General features: G+C 43.4%; 1 protein-coding gene across 1 annotated transcript in view; it reads left to right on the top strand.

Moving 5' to 3' along the window:
- The window catches only part of RNGTT (RNA guanylyltransferase and 5'-phosphatase), a 400,609-nt gene that overhangs the window by 257,885 nt on the left and 123,404 nt on the right, over positions 1–19,320 (top strand). The window contains exon 13 of the mRNA XM_074988850.1: positions 13,708–13,808. Coding sequence (XP_074844951.1) covers positions 13,708–13,808 — 101 coding nt within the window. The remainder of the gene's footprint in view (positions 1–13,707; positions 13,809–19,320) is intronic.

Genomic DNA, 19,320 nt, shown 5'->3' on the forward strand with positions numbered 1-19,320 from the left:
CAGCTCTCCAGGGCTTGGGGAATGGGGTGGTAGGAGCCCAGGCTTGTTTGTTACTCTGGACTATGGCCCAGGAACACAAACAAGAGACAGCTGATAGGGCTTTTTCTCTGCCCCAGTTGCATCACCCTTTCTCTGACTGCTTCTCACTGGTACCTGGCTATGTCTTCCTTTCCTCCAAACGTAAATTCTCCCATGTCACTTTCTATTCTGTGATCTATTCCTCATCTCCTTCCTCCTCCTCCTCTAGCTGAGGGAACCCTTTTTAAGGTAAGCCACTTGGCCTAAAATGGCTACAGATATCTAATAAGCCTGCTGCTGCAGGCCAGCTATTAAGAAGCCTGAAGTGCCTTTTATGCAGGGAACAGAAACCCACTCACATGGTTACTGCTGTATGTGTCCTCCATCAAGCTCCTACAGCCCACTGCCTTCAGTCTGCCATAATATTTACATCAGAAAGAAGCAATCAGCACAAAGCTAGTCAGAAAATGCACCTAATGGTTGAAACTCCATGTTTCCCCACACAGTTGGACTTTCATTATATTTTTTCCCCTTTTAGAAGATGAATTAGTGTATCTTCAATTAAACATCACAGAACATTTTCATCATTCAATATTCAAAACAAGTCAATAAAAATGTTGTCAAGAAGTCTAGAAAACATCAATGGGATTAAAGGAGTAGAAACCTTGCAATTAAGTAACATCAAAATATACTTGTATAAAGGCATAGGAAATTAATTTACTTATCAAATATAACCATTTGTTGTTATTCGAGTAACAAAATTATCAAGAAATTTCTTCATTTTTCTCATCAAGCCTTTCTTATAAACAGTTTTTATCAAGATTTTATAGTTATGAGCATTTTGGTTGAGTTGTGAACCTACGATGACTTTGGAATAGCCCAAAATCTAACTTTTTACATCTTAATAAGCTACAAAAGATATTGCTCACGCTTGTTTCCTATAATTGTAGAATACATGCACTTCATTAATAGCTGTATGAAAGATGGATCCAATGGTCATTAAACACATCAACAGGTCTTTCGATTGCATTATAGATTTACTGAACCAAAGCAGAAAGCCAGAGTCTAGTGATAACTACATCTCTTTGCTTGTTTGGGAGGTTTGACTCTGTAGCTTACATACTGCAGCATTAAAAGTAAAATTTATTATTTTACCTATTTTACCTAACAACAGAATTTTGTGTTTTTTAAAGAGTGCCATATGTAGTCCAGCCAGTCACAATGAATTACAAAGTGATCAGTTGGATACCAGTAGTGCTTAGACTAATGGCCTGATCTGAAGCCCAAGTAAACCTTTACCTTAACTTCACTGGGCTTTGGATGAAGCCTCTAGAGAGAGAGAGACCCAATATCAGCCATTATGGGTATGTCTGTACTGCAGTAAAACACCAGCAGCTGGCCTGTGCCAACTGACTTTGGCATGCAGGCCTCAAGTTGTAGGGCTGTAAAATTGCAGGTTAAATGTTTGCCTATGGTCAGGAATGGTGTCCCTAGCTTCTGTTGTCAGAAGCTGGGGATGGATCATTTGATTACCTGTTCTGTTCATTCCCTCTGGGACACCATTGGCCACTGCTGGAAGACAGTATACTGGGCTAGATGGATCTGTGGTCTGACCAAATGTTATGGCCCCTTTTCATCTCGAGAGATGGTGGTTAGCAGCGGTGGTGAAGATCTATGGGCAGTGTTTGAGTCTGCAGATTCTTTTTTGGCTTATCCGTCCAATACTGGATTTGCACAATCAACTGCTATAACCACATATCAGTCTGTTTCTGAATTCTTGAGTCTGAGAGCTTTTCCTTCTAAGATGAAGTTTTTTGCATGGCTTGCACGTACGCTATCAAAGGATAATGTGCCCTGTCATAGCAGTTGTCACCAGGTGTTTCGATCTGCTGATGTAGATTCCTAGGATTTTGGATCAATGTTGAATTTTTTTCATGGCATTTTGCACACATCCTTGAATCTTAGCTTTGGTGGTCGTCTTGTCCTCAAACAACATGACAGTTCACCAAAGAAGATTTCTTTGGGAAGACTTTTGTCACCCATTCTTCTCACATGACCAAACCAACGTAGTCTTCTGCTGCTGAGGATCGCTATGAGGCTGGGTATGCCAGATCTTGACAGGACATCTGCATTTGAAACTTTATCTTACCAGTTGATATTCATAATTCTGCAGAGGCAGCAAAGATGGAAGCCATTCAGTTTTTTCTGCTGATTTGAGTAGGCGGTCTGTGCCTCAGAACCATACAGCAGGATACTCAATACAGATGCCTGATAGATTAGTATCTTTGTTTTCACTGTCAGCTTAAGATTGTTCCATGCACGTTTCGTAAGTCTGCCAAAAATAGTAGCTCCCTTCCCAATTCTGATGTTCAGTTCTTTGTCCATAGATAGCTTTGTGGTGACAGTAGATTCAAGGTAACAGAATTGTTGAACCACATCTAGTGGACTGTAATCCACAATGACACTGGGTCACTGAGGAATCCCTTGAGTGAATACAACAGTATTCTTCATGTTTCTGTCATGGTAAATAACTTGCAGGATCTGGACAGAGAATCCGTAAGTGACTGTAGCATGTCTTCATTATGAGTGATGAGAGAGGCATCATCTGCAAAGAGGAGTTCTCTAATGAACACTTTCTTGACCTTAGTTTTGGCCTTGAGTCTTGCCAGGTTGTAGAGAGAACCATCTAATCTTGTGTGGAGATACCATGATATGCTCCAGTAGTCACTTTTCGTGAAGTCAGGATCTCTGAAAATTTCTTGCTGGTGTGATTATATATCTTCAGACAAGTCAAGTGGCTAGAGAAGAATGGGTACTGCCCTGGGTGGGATGGGAGGCCCTCTGAGGTGTGGGATCAGATGTGGCTTACATGAAAGAGGGGCTTTGGGGAGGGTAGTGACAGAGAAAATCTATCCTGCCCTTAGCTTGCAGCAGGTACTGCTGTGACTCCTGAAATACAGGACTTTCTGTGCTCAGCTCCCCATTCTTGGAGTTGCAACCTAGCCCTTGATGCATGGGATCACAACACCACTCAAATTTTTTGGGTCTCCCTTGAGTGGGGATAACCATGCCAAATTAGAGTGACTGGCACTGGAACGTCATACTAGAAGTTGCTGAAATTTGGCCTGCTCCCCAACTTCCTCTGTTGAGGGGTGAGGGGATTGGGCCAAACCAGAGTTGCAGTGGGACGCTTTGCAGCAGAAACCAGATCACAGCACCCAAATTGGGATGTCAAGTATCGGAGGGGTAGCCGTGTTAGTCTGGATCTGTAACAGCAAAAAAGGGTCCTGTGGCACCTTATAGACGAACAGAAAAGTTTTGAGCGTGAGCTTTCGTGAGCACAGACTCACTTCATCAGATGCTGGTCTTGGAAATCTTCAGGGCCAGGTATAAATAAGCCAGAGCAAGGGTGGGGATAACAAGGTTATTGGGATGCTGAGCCCAGCCTGAACTGCAGGACAGAAGTAGCTTTAACTGGAACAGGAAGTTTTGGAGAGCAAAGCAGGACATCCTACAAAACCCAGGACTGGAGAGAAGCCTGATGATGGATGAACATTGAATATGATGTGCTCCTTCAAAACAGATGTGCTGGACTTCTTGCTAGTGATCTAGACAAGGAAGTGAGTATTAGCATTAACAAATAAGAAAAGATCCCAAAGGATTACTTAACAATTGAACTGGCTTTTGAATTGACTATATACTTTTCCACCAAAATTCAGCCAGTTCTGGTTTCTGTGGTTGGAGTGAATTAATAGGCTTCATAGTGAATCATTTATCTCCACTTTCAAAAGACATATAGATTAATATACTTGAAAAGGGGAGCTTTGCATTTGTAATTGTTTTCTGCTCAGGGTAAATTTGTCATATTTACTGTATACTTGCCATCTGAGTGAGTAGTTGGATTTAGATTGGTTCATATTTTGCTTTAAAAGTATGAATGTATTTCCAAAAACAATTTATAATTTAAGGCAGAACAGTTCTCGATATGCTATGATTGGTCTAATATGAGGTTTTCACATGCTTCAGGTGCTAAATCCTTGATTACTTCTAGCTAGCATATAACAGTATTTTGATTCAGTACTTAGTGTTCAGATTGACAAGGGCTCAGTACTGTTCGATATGTATGTGATCACTCAATAAGGAAATGAAACACTGTCTCGAGAATTATTAATGTATTTTTGACAGATTTCATTTCAAGCTAGATTTCTCTTAGTTTGAGTCCTTCATGTGGACATTTCTTTATTAAGAACAATGAAACTTGTTCTCAAGTTCCGTAAGCTTCATGGTCAGACCACTATGTGCCCTTTTCAGAATGTTTAGAAACATGTTCGTGGATTGTTTGAAAGTTTTGGCAGTTCTTTAATGTTAACAGAAATTTCTGTGAAGTTATGAATTTTCTCTTTTGATAAGGGGCTGCACTTGTCTATTGGTACTGCCCTTGTTTCTTGGACATGTTCTCTTGGATCTGTTAAGCGAGTTATTTTTGTCCTCAGCAATGGTGGGGTCTGTGAGTAATAATTTAGAAGTTGTTGCCATCGCCACAAATGTTTGACCAAGGCTGTTAAGCTCTTGCTGGTTCATAGTCCTAGTAACAAAGGCAGAAACACTAACTTACATGTTCAGGGAAAAGCCGACTACCTCTGTAGTAAGGCAAAAGTCAAAGCTCTGTGTGTTTGTCTTTAATTCTTCTTAACTTTTCCAAGGCCTTAGAATAAGTCTTCATCTCTTTTCTTCTGCACAGCTGGTTTTACATTGGGTAATAAGACAGTAGGGTAATTTAGTGCAAATACATTTTTAAGAGCATGTTTTAAATCCATGCTATCAGAGGTGGTATTCACTATTTAAATGGTACTTTTCTTCAAGAATACCATGCCATTCATCAGATAAACTGGAATATTCTTTCTGCTGTCTGGAAGATGTCAGAGCTTCCGCTGTCCAGGGGATAAGAGAATAGAATCATAAGCTTTAAAAGTCCTCAGTCTAGAAGTTTACCTAGTACCAGGTTAGAATCCTTTGAAACCTTTGGATTTCTTTGTTTAGGATCTGTCATAGAAATCCTGATCTTTGCATCTTGTCTCTAGGTTGCTTTAAATTTCATTCTTCCATTATCTGTCTCTGTCTAAAGCACTCCCTCCCCGAAAAAAGGGTGGGGCAAGAGAAGGGGGGGTGTTTCCATATGCTGTAGAAGGGAATGTTCTATTAGACACCTTTGACATGGTTGACAGTCAGATTTCTAGGTTTACTCAGAGGACTGTCAGAAGAATTTGGGATCCTAAGTCGTGTTCTAGCTATGTTAATGAAATTTTATTCCATGACTCATTTCACAAACCACCTATGGAGAAATCTGGCCTATTTGGTCAAATACGAAGTAACTAGAAATACTATTTGACCCTAGCCAAATTAGAATCCCAAAACAGGATAATAAGGAATATAGTTCCATGTATTAAATTAAATCACGTCTTGCAGGAATATATACTTCAAAAATTATCCATATTTACTCACAGAATCATAGAATCATAGAAGAGTAGGACTGGAAGGGACCTTGAGAGGCCATCAAGTCCAGCCCCCTGCCCTCATGGCAGGACCAAGCACTTTCTAGACCATCCCTGAAAGCCATCTATCTAACCTCTTCTTAAATATCTCCAGTGATGGAGATTCTACCACCTCCCTTGGCAATTCGTTCCAGTGTTTGATCACCCTGACAGTTAGGAACTTTTTCCTAATGTCCAACCTGAACCTTCCCTGCTGCAATTTAAGTCCATTGCCTCTTGTTCTATCCTCAGAGGCAAGGAAGAACAAGTTCCCTCCCTCTGCCTTATGACACCCTTTTAGATACCTGAAAACTGCTATCATGTCCCCCCCTCAATCTTCTCTTTTCCAAACTAAACGAGCCCAATTCTTTCAGCCTTTCTTCATAGGTCATGTTCTCTAGACCTTTGATCATTCTTGTTGCTCTCCTCTGGACCCTCTCCAGTTTCTCCACATCCTTCCTGAACTGCGGTGCCCAGAACTGGACACAATACTCCAGCTGAGGCCCAACCAGCGCAGAGTAGAGCGGGAGAACGACTTCTCGTGTTTTGTTCACAACACACCTGTTAATGCATCCTAGAATCATGTTTGCTTTTTTTGCAACAGCATCGCACTGTTGACTCATATTTAGCTTGTGGTCCGCTATAACCCCTAGATCCCTTTCTGCTCTGCTCATTCCTAGGCAGTCCTTTCCCATTCTGTATGTGTGACACTGATTGTTCCTTCCTAAGTGGAGCACTTTGCATTTGTCCTTATTAAACTTCATCCTGTTTACCTCAGCCCATTTCTCCAGTTTATCCAGATCCTTTTGAATTATGACCCTATCCTCCAAAGAAGTTGCAACCCCTCCCAGCTTGGTATCATCTGCAAACTTAATAAGTGTACTTTCTATGTCAATATCTAAATCGTTAATGAAGATATTGAACAGAACCGGTCCTAAAACAGACCCCTGCGGAACCCCACTAGTTATACTTTTCCAGCAGGATTGAAAACCATTAATAACTACTCTCTGGGTATGGTTATCCAGCCAGTTGTCACCCACCTTATAGTAGCCCCATCTAAGTTGTATTTGCGTAGTTTATTCATAAGTATATTATGTGAGGCCATGTCAAATGTTTTACTGAAGTCTAGGTATACCACATCCACCGCTTCTCCCTTATCCACAAGGCTCGTTATTCTATCAAAGAAAGCTATTAGATTGGTTTAACATGATCTGTTTTTAACAAAACCATGCTGGCTGTTCTCTATCACCTTACCACCTTCCAAATGCTTGCAGATGATTTCTTTAATGACCTGTTCCATTATCTTTCCTGGCACAGAAGTTAAGCTGACTGGCCTGTAGTTTCCCGGGTTATTCTTGTTCCCCTTTTTATAAATGGGTACTATATTTGCCCTTTTCCAGTCTTCTGGAATCTCTCCTGTCTCCCGCGATTTTCCAAAAATGATTGCTAAAGGCTCAGAACCTCTTCTATCAGCTCCTTGAGGATTCTAGGATGCATTTCATCAGGCCCTGGTGATTTGCAGACATCTAATTTTTCTAAGTAAATTTTAATTTGTTCTTTTCTTATTTCAACTTCTAAACCTACCTCTTTTTCACTAGCATTTTCTATGTCAGGCATTCCTTCAGATTTCTCAGTGAAGACCGAAACAAAGAAATCATTAAACATCTCTGCCATTTCCAAATTCCCTGTTACTGTTTCCCCCTCATCACTGACCAATGGCCCTCCCCTCCCCTTGGTCTTCCTCTTGTTACCAAAGTATTTGTAAAAAGCCTTCTTGTTTCCCTTTATTCTTGTAGCTAGTTTGAGCTGATTTTGTGCCTTAGCCTTTGTAATCTTGCTCCTGAGTGCCCGTGTTGTTTGCCTATATTTGTCCTTTTTAATTTGTCCTAGTTTCCATTTCTTATACGATTCTTTTTTTAGTTTGAGATCATGTAAGATCTCCTGGTTAAGCCAAGGCAGTCTTTTGCCATGTTTTCTATCTTTCCTACGCAGCAGGATAGCTTGCTTTTGGGCCCTTAATGATGTCCCTTTGAAAAACTGCCAACTCTCCTCAACCATTTTTCCCCTCAGTTTAGCTTCCCATTGGACCTTACCTACCAGCTGTCTGAGTTTACCAAAATCTGCCTTCCTGAAATCCATTATCTCTATTGTACTGTTTTCCCTTCTACCTTTTGTTAGAATTGTGAACTCTGATTTCATGATCACTTTCACCCAAGTATCCTTCCACTTTCAAATTCTGAATAATTTCCTCCCTATTTGTTAAAATTAAATCTAGAACAGCTTCCCCCGGTAGCTTTTTCAACCTTTTGGAATAAAAAGTTGTCTGCAATGCAATCCAAGAATTTATTGGACAGTCTGTCCCCTGCTGTATTAGTTTCCCAACATATACCTGGATAGTTGAAGTCCCCCATCACCACCAAATTCTGGGCCTTGGATGATTTTGTTAGCTGTTTAAAGAAAGCCTCATCCACCTCTTCCACCTGGCTAGGGGGCCTGTAGTAGACTCGTAGTAGGACCTCATCCTTGCTTTTTACTCCTCTGAGTCTATCCCAGAGACTTTCAACCCGTCCATCTCCTACATCCATCTCCACCTCTGTCCAAGTGTGTACATTTTTAATATACAAGGCAACACCTCACTTCTTAACCTGTCTGTCCTTCCTAAGCAGGCTGTACCCTTCAATACCAACATTCCAATCATGAGTATTATCCCACCAAGTTTCTGTGATGCCAACGATATCATAGTTGTATTCATTTATTAGTACTTCTAATTCTTCTTGTTTATTTCCCATACTTCTTGCATTTGTATATAGGCATCTCAGACATTGATTTGGTCTTGCCTCCCAGTTTTGCCCTGGCCCTCTTTTTACTGTCCCAGTGTAGCCCATACTCCCTCCCATTTCAAGTTCATCTCCCAGATATCCATGCTCTCCACTTACCTGCAGGCTTTGCTCCCCTGCCCCCGTCGAACCTAGTTTAAAGCCTTCCTCACTAGGTTAGCCAGCCTGTGTCTGAATATGGTCTTCCCCCTCCTCGAAAGGTGAACGCCATCTCTGCCTAGCAGTCCTTCCCGGAAAAGGATCCCGTGGTCAGAGAAACCAAAGCCTTCCTGGCGACACCATCTACGCAACCAAGCATTCACCTCCAGGATACACCTGTCTCTGCCTGGGCCCCTACCTCTGACAGGCAGGATTGAAGAGAATACCACCTGCGCCCCAAACTCCCTGACCCGTGTCCCCAGAGCCCTGAAGTCACTCTTGACCTGTTCAGCATCACACCTTGCAGTATCATTAGTGCCCACATGGACGAGAAGCATGGGATAGTAGTCAGAGGGCCGGATAATCCTCGACAATGCCTGCGTAACGTCTCGGATACGGGCCCCCGGCAGGCAGCACACCTCCCAAGAGGAAATGTCAGGGTGACAGATGGGCGCCTCCATCCCCCTCAGAGGAGAGTTTCCAACCACCACTACTCTACGTTTCCTTCTTGCAGGTGTGGCAGTAGACTTCCCAGCCTTGGGGGTACGAGGCTTCTCCTCTTCTATATGGGGTAATTCTTGGTCTCCTGTATCAAGTACGGCATAATGGTTTTCCAGTACCACGGTGGGAGGGTTCTGAGCAGGAGTAGGACACTGCCTGCTGCGAGAAGTAACCAACTGCCAATGTCCACCCTGGTCCATCTCCTCCAGTGGTTTATCAGCCGTCCGGTGCACTGGGATAGTTACCACCGCAATCTCCACCTGAATACTATCCAGGAACTGCTCATGGACTTGGATACTCCTCAACCTGGCCACCTCCTCCTGTAGTTCCCCCACCTCCGCCTGAGAGATTCCACCAGCAGGTACCTTTCACACTGAATATTCCCCTCAGCCTGGGTATCAGTAAGTGGGAACAGCAAGTCACAGTCCTTGCAGAACCACGCCAGGATCTGGGTAGAAACATCTATGGTCAGGCAGTCTGTCTGGCTACAGGCACAAGTGGAGGAGACAGCAGTAGTGCTGGCACAGGTGTTGTGGGTCTTCCTAACCATTATAGTCCTCTCTGTCACACTCCCTGTGTCAAACTCCCCTGTCTGCAGCTCCCTGTCCGCTTCGCTCCCCTGGTCGCTCCAGCCTCTGGCTTTTAAGCCTGCTGGCCTCTCTCAGGCCCTCCCCCTATGAGTCGCACAGGGGAAGGCTGATCAAGGGAGCAAAAGGTCAGGCAGGCAGTCCCAACTGCCGCTGAAACTGAAACTCCCCCCACCTGGAATCAAAATGGCAGTTCAAATGCCAGCAGTTAAAGCACACGCTCACTCACCTAGCGATCAGCGCTCTCACCTGGTAGCTTCTTCAGCGGCAGACTCACTTGCTCTCCTCCCTCTTAAACTCCAGTTGTTTTGTCATCTTCCATATTATAAAAGGAGAGCTGTCTGTCCCGTTGCAGACATGAGATTGCACGAGACCTGTGTGGAGCACACCAATGTAAGTGCCGCACTCCTGCTGCTCTGCCTCTGTAGCGGGTGGCTGCACCCCACTCCTGATCACTTAGACAAGTAGACCCTCGTGGAGCTGGGGCATGTGATTGATGCCTGAAGAAACAGCCTGCCTTCTCCCACAGGCTGTGGGTGTTCAACGAGAGTCACACACGCATGGTATCATTGCCCTCAAGCAAGAACATGCGCACACACTCCAAGCTTAGCCCAGTCCCATCCACAGCAATATGCGTGCTTCAGGAGATCCCCCAACACCAGTCACAGCAGCCCCATAGCAAAAGCATCCATGCAGGCTCCAGATGCCGGATGCTGCACTCTTGCTGCCTCAGCCAAGTACAGGACTTGGCTGCCACAGGCTGGGGTTGTCTCCCATGGAACAGGAAAGGCGGCACAGGGGCCCCTTGCAGCTCCCACACGTGGCAGGGCCTACCCCCTGAGAGGAGGCGCCCAAGAACAGTGCCTGTCCAGTGGGGGGTGCAAGCAGGTGCTCGGCCCCAGCTGTGGGATGGGGGCAGGGTGTGCATTGCTGTGGAGCTAGCAAGTTGCTGGTTGCTGGGGGTGGGAGGCAGTTCCTCAAGATGGTGGCGTCTGGTGGGCTGAGGACTCAAGCCGCTAGAGAAGAGGAACACCAGAGAAGTACTGAGGCCCATCAACAGGCACGTTTGGCTGTTGCTGCCACAAAGGGGCAGACCCTGCTAGTAATCCATTATGAGAAATACTGTGCAGAGTAGTTCTACTTGGATTAAGAAGACATATAGGACTTTCAGTTCTATCCCCCTCTATTTGTAATTGTTGTTCCTATTTTCTAGCAACACATTTTGATAAATCTATCCAGAAAATAATTTTAATAAATAAATAATGAGTGGTTTTAAAATATGAAGTACAGTAATACAGTGTGGAAAGGTTGAAGACCTGACTGAATGATATTTTGCTTACATAATTGTCCTATTCGGTCAAGATAAGTAAGTCTGTGATGATGATATCTACCTCCTTTTAGCACTTTAGTTGATAATGACAAAACTATAGTTTGAAAATTCAGATTAGTAGGGTGAGGAATGAGACAGTTGAAAGAATATAAGTACTTCAGGCTTGTGGTATTTCACAGATTACTCTTGCAAGAAAAAGGGTGGGAGAGAAGTGACAGTGGGATGCAGTGACTGATAGCTTTAGAAATAGAGAGGCTGGAGATGGGAGCTGGAAGATCTAACATAAACTGAGGGGGAGAGGGAGATTAATATTTTATGGTTTGCGACTTTTTTTAATGTCACCAACAGAGTCCTACGCCCTTTCAGAAGAGGGCGCAGATAGTCAGCTTACCCTGAATCGCTCACAATTATATACATATCGGGTGGAACAAGGAAAAGTAGTTCAATGTTATAATAGTCATGTCTCATTAATTCCATGAAAATCATAGATCCGGTAATGTCTGTTTGGTTAGGAGGACCAATGAACTTAATGAACCATAATGATGGTTATTAGTTTTATCTCTGACCTAAGAGAGGATTGCTTCTTATACATTATAAAGAAATAGAGATATTGAATACAGACAGGAGCTTCTGACTAAATGGTCTCTTATGTGTGAATCATGTGAACTAGTGACTTCTTTCATGTCCCTGAATACTTAACGTAGTACACTTCTCATTCTACTCAGTATGTTGCATCTTACATATCAGTCAAGCAGATATTCTGTCTCTTAGGCCACTCATCTCAGCTTACTCTTCTTGGATAGAAAAACAGCATACAAAGCTTGCTGTTATGGTTTTCTTTCATCTTTACAGCATAATCTTCCATTGGTTGAAAAATGGATCTAGCTGAGAAGAAACAAGATGACCAATCACTTGTTCACATTGGCTACGTCTACACGTGCAGCCAACATCGAAATAGTCTATTTCAATGAATAACGTCTACACGTCCTCCAGGGCCGGCAACGTCGATGTTCAACTTCGACGTTGCTCAGCCCAACATCGAAATAGGCGCAGCGAGGGAACGTCTACACGTCAAAGTAGCACACATCGAAATAGAGATGCCAGGCACAGCTGCAGACAGGGTCACAGGGCGGACTCAACAGCAAGCCGCTCCCTTAAAGGGCCCCTCCCAGACACAGTTGCACTAAACAACACAAGATACACAGAGCTGACAACTGGTTGCAGACCCTGTGCCTGCAGCATAGATCCCCAGCTGCCGCAGAAGCAGCCAGAAGCCCTGGGCTAAGGGCTGCTGCCCACGGTGACCATAGAGCCCTGCAGGGGCTGGAGAGAGAGCATCTCTCAACCCCCCAGCTGATGGCCGCCATGGAGGACCCAGAAATTTCGACGTTGCGGGACGCAGATCGTCTACACGGTCCCTACTTCGACGTTGAACGTCGAAGTAGGGCGCTATTCCTATCTCCTCATGAGGTTAGCGACTTCGACGTCTCGCCGCCTAACGTCGAAGTTAACTTCGAAATAGCGCCCGACGCGTGTAGACGCGACGGGTGCTATTTTGAAGTTGGTGCCGCTACTTCGAAGTAGTGTGCACGTGTAGACGCAGCTATTGTGTTTAAAGGGTGGGGGCGGTGTGACAGACCGCTGCCTGGGGGCTAGAGAATCATACAAGAAGGCTGGTATACTGGCTGGTGGGGGAATGCTTTCCTGTTTCCCAATTAAGGCAGACAGCTGGGGGCCTTATTAACCAGTAGCCACAGCTGACTGTAGTCAGTAGTCTTGGAACAGCTGAGGCCCTGCACTCCCTATAAAAGGTCCCCCCTAGCTGGTTGCAGTCGGGGGAGGTTTTGGCAGGTGCACACAGGAGCAGGAGCAGGAGCAGGAGCAGGAGCAGGAGCACAGGGAAGTGGTGGGTGAAGTGGCCCAGGGTGAGGTCGTCGCATTGGGCCGGGGTGGAGGCCCCCACCAGTAGCCTGTTGACCTTGCAGGGACCCTGGGCCGGAGTCCAGGGTAGAGGGCAGGTCTGGACTCCCCCTGCCCTACCCCAGTGGGTTACTACATTGGGACAGGCGCAGGCCTGCAAGGGGGCTGGCCGTGTCCTCCCCAGTTGGGACTTGCCTATGATGAGGATGGCTTGCTAAGCGGAGACTCCTGCCTCTGGAAAGGCCTGGGCAGGCAAGGGGTCTCCATGAGTCTCTGAGGCACAACAGAGGAAACTGCCAGGAAATGCAGGGACCCACAGGGGCTGACAAGGGACTTTGTCACAGCGGGGAAGGTAGCACAGATAACAATCCCTGGTCTTAAAACACTTCACTGCTTTTTTGTTCTGGTCTTAAAATAGCCTGAAAAATGTAGGGGGGCAAAAGTGTTTTTATATGTATGTTGTCAGCAATTTTAGATTCTTATTAAGCTGTTTCATCTCAGTGTAAGAGTTTCAATGTGAAAATATGTTTCTAAGAGAATGTTATCTTTTTGCAGGAATACATGACAGTTATCTTTAATTTATAATTTCTTTCTCAGTTCTTTGTCCTTTGCAATTGTTTGAGTACACTGGGATAGTGAATCAGATGTAAAATAAAATGGTAAATACTCTTTGTTGGTCCCAAGTATTGTGTTCTGTCATACATTTTGCCAGATACTTCAGCTAAAAGGATATACTTAACTACAGCTTCCCCAGAAGTAAACAGTCAATAAAATAGAAAATGCTGAATTTTAATTTAAAATAAATCTAAAACAGCATAATTAAATTGCTCTTTAATTTGCTTTAGAAATACAAGCCGGGTCGATGTGATGATATTTTGAAATGGAAGCCACCCAGTCTGAATTCTGTTGATTTTCGTCTAAAGATAACAAGAATTGGTGGAGAAGGGTATGTAATCTCTTCCCTTCCTTACCCTTTTTAAATATGATCTAAAATATTCACTTGAATGGTCCTTAACAGCAAACATTTCTCTGGTATTCTACCTTGAACTTTTCTAAGTTTACCTCCCCTTCTCCTCCACAGGCACCCTGCTTCACTTTCTGTATCATTTGTCCATCAAAAGTATAGCCAGTTGCTGCTTTGATTTGTGCTTGGTACGGTACCAAGAAGCTGTATTTCAGGTGTATAATAATGTAGGTCTTGTCAGTCTTATAACTTATTTTCCCTAAATTGTTATTGTGAAATAAGACATGTTAAATTCAGCAACATTTTTGTGCTTTTAAAAATTAAGCAAGCTATTCTGTCTTGGGGATTAAAAAATACTATTTTTTTTTGTAAAGTAAGAACAGAATTTGCTCTGTATTAAAATATGTGTCCACAATTGCACAAAATGACATAACAATGAAGATTTGCTCAAGACCTTGCTTTAATATATCTCTTTGATGTATTTGTTATTCTTTAGTCTCCACCAAAACACTGTCAAGGGTGATAAGGTTTTATAATCTAACGCATTTAAATATTCTTTAGATTATGTCACTTCTACGTATTTCTCCGGTACATCTGCTGCTTGTAAATTGCGTAAATGTGTTACACAATGGCAGTTCCCATGTGTAATTATGCTGAGGTTTAAGTCAATAAGTTATGCTTTCCCTGGAAGAGGTTTTGTTTAAAATGAAGTTAATTGATTTTCTGTTGGTATAATATTTTAACATCTGGATCTCATTCCTGCTGACAGTTTGATATGTACTTTTAGCTTTTCTCTTCATGTCTCTAGTAAAGAATATAGTTTTTCAGTTAATTCATATATTCGTCATTATTCCAGCAAACATAACTGAGTAATAAAGCAGCAGAAATGTAGCACTTTAAAGACTAACAAAATGATTTATTCAGTGATGAGCTTTGTGGAACAGGCCCACTTCATCGGATCAATTTCATTTCCGATACAGACTGACATTTATAAGTACAGAGGACCAAAAAGAGAATTTTTTTTAAGTCCTCTGTACTTATAAATGTCAGTCTGTATCAGAAATGAAATTGATCTGATGAAGTGGGCCTGTCCCATGAAATCTCATCACCAAATAAATCATTTTGTTAGTCTTTAAAGTGTCATATTTCTGGTGCTTTGTTTTCTTTGAGTACAGACTAACACAGCTACCTGTCTGTTGTTGAGTAATGTTAATAATAGCACATCTAACTCTTTGAAATACTAGCAAGTCTTGTTAATATATGTAAATTGTGATAGATTTTGTGTGTCTCATCCTAAGGGCAGAGAGAATTATTGAAAATACACCAAACTACTAACTGGTGGGTTTGTCATAAAGTCAAAATACGTCTGTTTAGACTTCAACAGAAAATGTCTATTTAATAACCAGTAGAAAAACTGCTACTACCAGGGAATATATTAGATTTTTTGTTTTTAAGTTTAACTTTTGATTGTCAGATATTTACACTTCATAAAAAAAAAAAAAAAAGCAAAATAGCACATTCACTTTGATTTCGTAGACATATTAATAGAAATCAAATAACTGCTTACTATGACAGTTTTCTGTAATAAAAATGAAGCTCTATTAGCCAAACAAAATATTTAATTTCAGGGTGGTTTTCAGTGATTTCTGCTGAAACTTGAAAATGTTACAGTAATGTACTCTGATGGCCACCAAAAGAGTTCTCTCATTTTAATTGACATAGGCATTTGATAAGATTATACTGATTTCACACACAAATAGTAAAAGATACTAATTAAAGTTAATTCAGTTGATATATTTTTGTTGCTATTGGATTAGAAAAGGAAAATATTTATTAGCAAGAACAATTTCTAGAAACTTACCTGGAATCTCTTGAAGGTAGGGTATTTGACTAAATAAATAAATAATTTCTTCTAATGTGGGGATTCCCAATTTTGAATACAGGTTGAACCTTTCTAATCTGGACTTCTTTTGTCTGGCAACAGCCATAATCTGGCATGATTTTAGTTAGCCAATGGTCACATATCATGGGTGTAACCAAGTTTTCCATGGTTCTGTAAAGTTTATTGCCAGCCAAGAGTCCTGGCTCTCAGTGTTCTGTGCTGTTGTTTAGCTGTAATTTACCCCAAATGTCTTCAAAGCAGTGAAAGTAATCAGTGGAAGTGTTGGTAACACTGCTAGCCAATATTGACCTCCCATGATCTGTTAAATTCGTGTAGCACTGGTCCAGCTACATCATTATGTTTGGTGCCCAAAAAGCAGAAGTGACTTCTAAATTGGTATGCAGATGGTTACTTATGTGAAGACTTCTCTGATCTATAAACTTCAGTTATCTTAGGTGGAAATATTTTTGTGACTTTGGGTGCGTATGGTTAATTGATGTTTACCTACAGTTCTCAGAGGTGGAAAGTAGCAAAGCAGAAATACTTACTTACCCTATTGAAGTATGGTTTTCTGGTATTTGTATTTTACTGAAGCAATTTATATTTTTTTATACTTTTACTCAAGTAGGTTTTTAAGAAAATACGGTACTCTTTACTCCACTACCATGTCCAGAAGCACTTAGTTACCTCCTGCTTTTGTCACCCCACTGACACTTGCGTAATCCAGTATTCTGATTGGTGGTTTTTTTTAAAATAGTCATTGCAAGGGACCCTGAGAAGTCATGAAGTCCAGTCTCCTGCCCTCACAGCATGACCTATCACCATCCCTCACATATATTTTTTTTTTTTAAATCTATTTGCCCCAGATCTCTAAATGGGCCTCATCAAGGGCTGAACTCACAACTCTGCGTTTAGCAGTCTGGTGCTCAAACCACTAAGCTATCACTCCCCTGCATGTGAATACTTCAGACATAGGGCTGTGCTTTGGCCAATCAACAAGCACAATGACCCTGCCAAAAGAGAAGCCTTTTAAAAGCTGCATCAGCTCCTTTCCATTCAAAATCAATATCTACACTGGGGTCGGAGGCCCCAAGCCTTTCCCAGCCTCGGTCAGTTCCTCCACCCCACTCCCTCCCAGCTCTCCCACTCCAAGTCTGCTCTGACACTACCCCTTGCTCCAGCACCCCCCAGCTCACTCTTGCACCTGTCTAATCTTCCAGACATCTCACCCTCAGCCCATTCCTGCACCTGCCTCCCAGCCAGACCTCCATTCCCAGCCTGCTCCAGCATCCTACCCAGATGCTCCAGCATCCTCCCACCCAGATGAGGGATGTAATATCCTATTTAATTAGTTAAACAGTTAAGCGCTAACTGTTAAATGGGTGAGGAGTGGCTGGGCTGCCTCTGCTAGTGGTGCACTGGTGACTGGGGCTGCCCTGCTCTGGCTGGAGCATCCTTGCCTGCAGCACTGCTGTGGGTGGATGACACTCCAGCATGGCCAAAGCAAACCCTATCTGCAGCAGCCTGGCCTTCAACTGCCCCCAGCCTGACTGGAGCAGTCCCTGTACACAGCAGCCAGGGGTGTGCTGCAGGGAGGGGCACTCCAGCTGGGCCAGAGCAGTGTCCATCTTTGGTGTTCGTGGGTACACTGTGGGCTGGGTGCTCCATCCGGGTCGAAGAAGTCCCAGTTCCAGTGCACTTCCTGGTGATTTGTAGTTCTTGACTCCTGTACAGTAAATCCTCATTTTATGCAGTTTCACATTGCACAAAACTCACATCAATGCTTGTAACAGAGAAGCCACGGGCACTCCCTGCCCGGAGTCCCGGGTAAGTGGCTGCTGGGGCGTCGCCCCACTCCCAGGGCCCCAATCCACCCCCAAGCCCTTCCCAACTTACACGAAGTTCAAGGTATGCGAGTGTTGAGGGATTACTGAATTTGATTTGATCATGCTTTAGCTTTATGAATGTTATATTTAGATATAAAAATTAGATTTAAATTCCAGATTTAAAATATAAATTTATTGTGTGTGTGTGTATAATATATACATGCACAAATATATGTGTGGGTGCAAAACTGGTTGGATAGCTGTTCCTTGGTTGATAGTCAAATCAAAGATGCGAGTGGCATCAGCAAACTTGTTGACAATGAGCTGCAGATCAGATTCCTTGTGTGCCATAAGTGCACAGTCATCAGCAAAAAGGGCTTCAAGGATGAGCCTCTCAAGCATCTTGGTTTTAGCATTCAGACAACGAAGGTCGAAAAGTGACTCCATGGTCCAAGTCTCTAACTGCGTGGCTGAGGACGCACGTGAAGAAGAGGTTGAATAACACTGGGGCGAACACGCACCCTTGCTTCACACCATTGGATATCTCAAATGGATCTGAGGACTCACCATTTGAAAGAACAAAGCCAGTGATGTCCTCATGGAACAGGCATGTGAGGTTAACGAATCTACTCGAGCAGCCAAGTTTTTACAAGGTAATCCACAGGGCTTCTCTGTTGATGGTGTCAAATGCCTTGGTCAGGTCTATGAAGACAACGTACAGATCCAAGTTCTGCTCTATGCACATTTCCTGGATCTGATGAACAGCAAAGATCGTGTCAATGGTGCTGTGTCCTGTGCGAAAACCACACTGTGCCTCTGGTAGGTTCTCCTCTGAGATGCTGGTGATCAGACGGTTGAGGATGACTCGAGCCAAGATCTGCCCAGTAGTACAGAGAAGGGAGATGCCCTGGTAATTTCCAGTCAGCTTTGTTGCCCTTGTTCTTGAAGAGCCAGATGATTGGGCATGTCTTCTCCTTCCTAGATGAAGTGTTTCACAACATCTTGATCAGCAAGTGACACTGGGCCTGCCGTTTTGAAAATTTCAGCAGGGATACCGTCCATCCCAGGGGCTTTGCCAGAGCCGGTCTGGCTGATTGCCTTTTTGACCTCATCCATTGCAGGGGGCAGGTCAAGACTGTCTATCGTGGGTTTCTGAGGGATCTGGTCTAGGGCCACAAGGTTGACAATGGAGGTTCTGTTGAGAAGGTTGCTGAAGTGCTCTCTCCACCTATTGTTGGTGCTGTTCTTCTCCCTCAGAAGGGTCATGCCATCTGCAGACAGGAAATGTGTAGTGCTTGGCTTTGAAGGTCCATATATAGCTTTGATAGCACCAAAGAACATCTTGGAGTTCTTTGCGTCAGCATAGTATTGGACTTCATCAGCTTTACTCTCCCACCACTCATGTATTTTGCAAAGTGCTGTTTGTGCCTGGCTCTGAAGGTGTTTGAAAAGATCACGTTTGGAGATTGAGGACTGATCGTTTTGCCATAGCAGAAATGCGTTCTGTTTTTCCTCTAAGATCTTCATGATGACTTCATCATTTTCGTCAAACCAGTCTTGGTGAAATCTCTTTTTCAGTCCTAGTGTTGACTTGGCTGACTCCATCACCAGGGTTTTGAACTGGTCCCACTTTTGTGTTGGGTCTCCAGTCAGAGGTCCATGGGATGTCAGCGCTTCGTCAAGGCAGGCTGCGAATTTCTCACGATGACCAGTATGTTGCAGCTTCCCAATGTTGAAGAGGGGTCTGACAACCTTGAGCTTCTTGCGGTGCAGTGGTGTGATGTGC

Source organism: Carettochelys insculpta, chromosome 3 (genome assembly GCF_033958435.1).
Source record: "Carettochelys insculpta isolate YL-2023 chromosome 3, ASM3395843v1, whole genome shotgun sequence".
Lineage (NCBI taxonomy): Eukaryota > Metazoa > Chordata > Testudines > Carettochelyidae > Carettochelys > Carettochelys insculpta.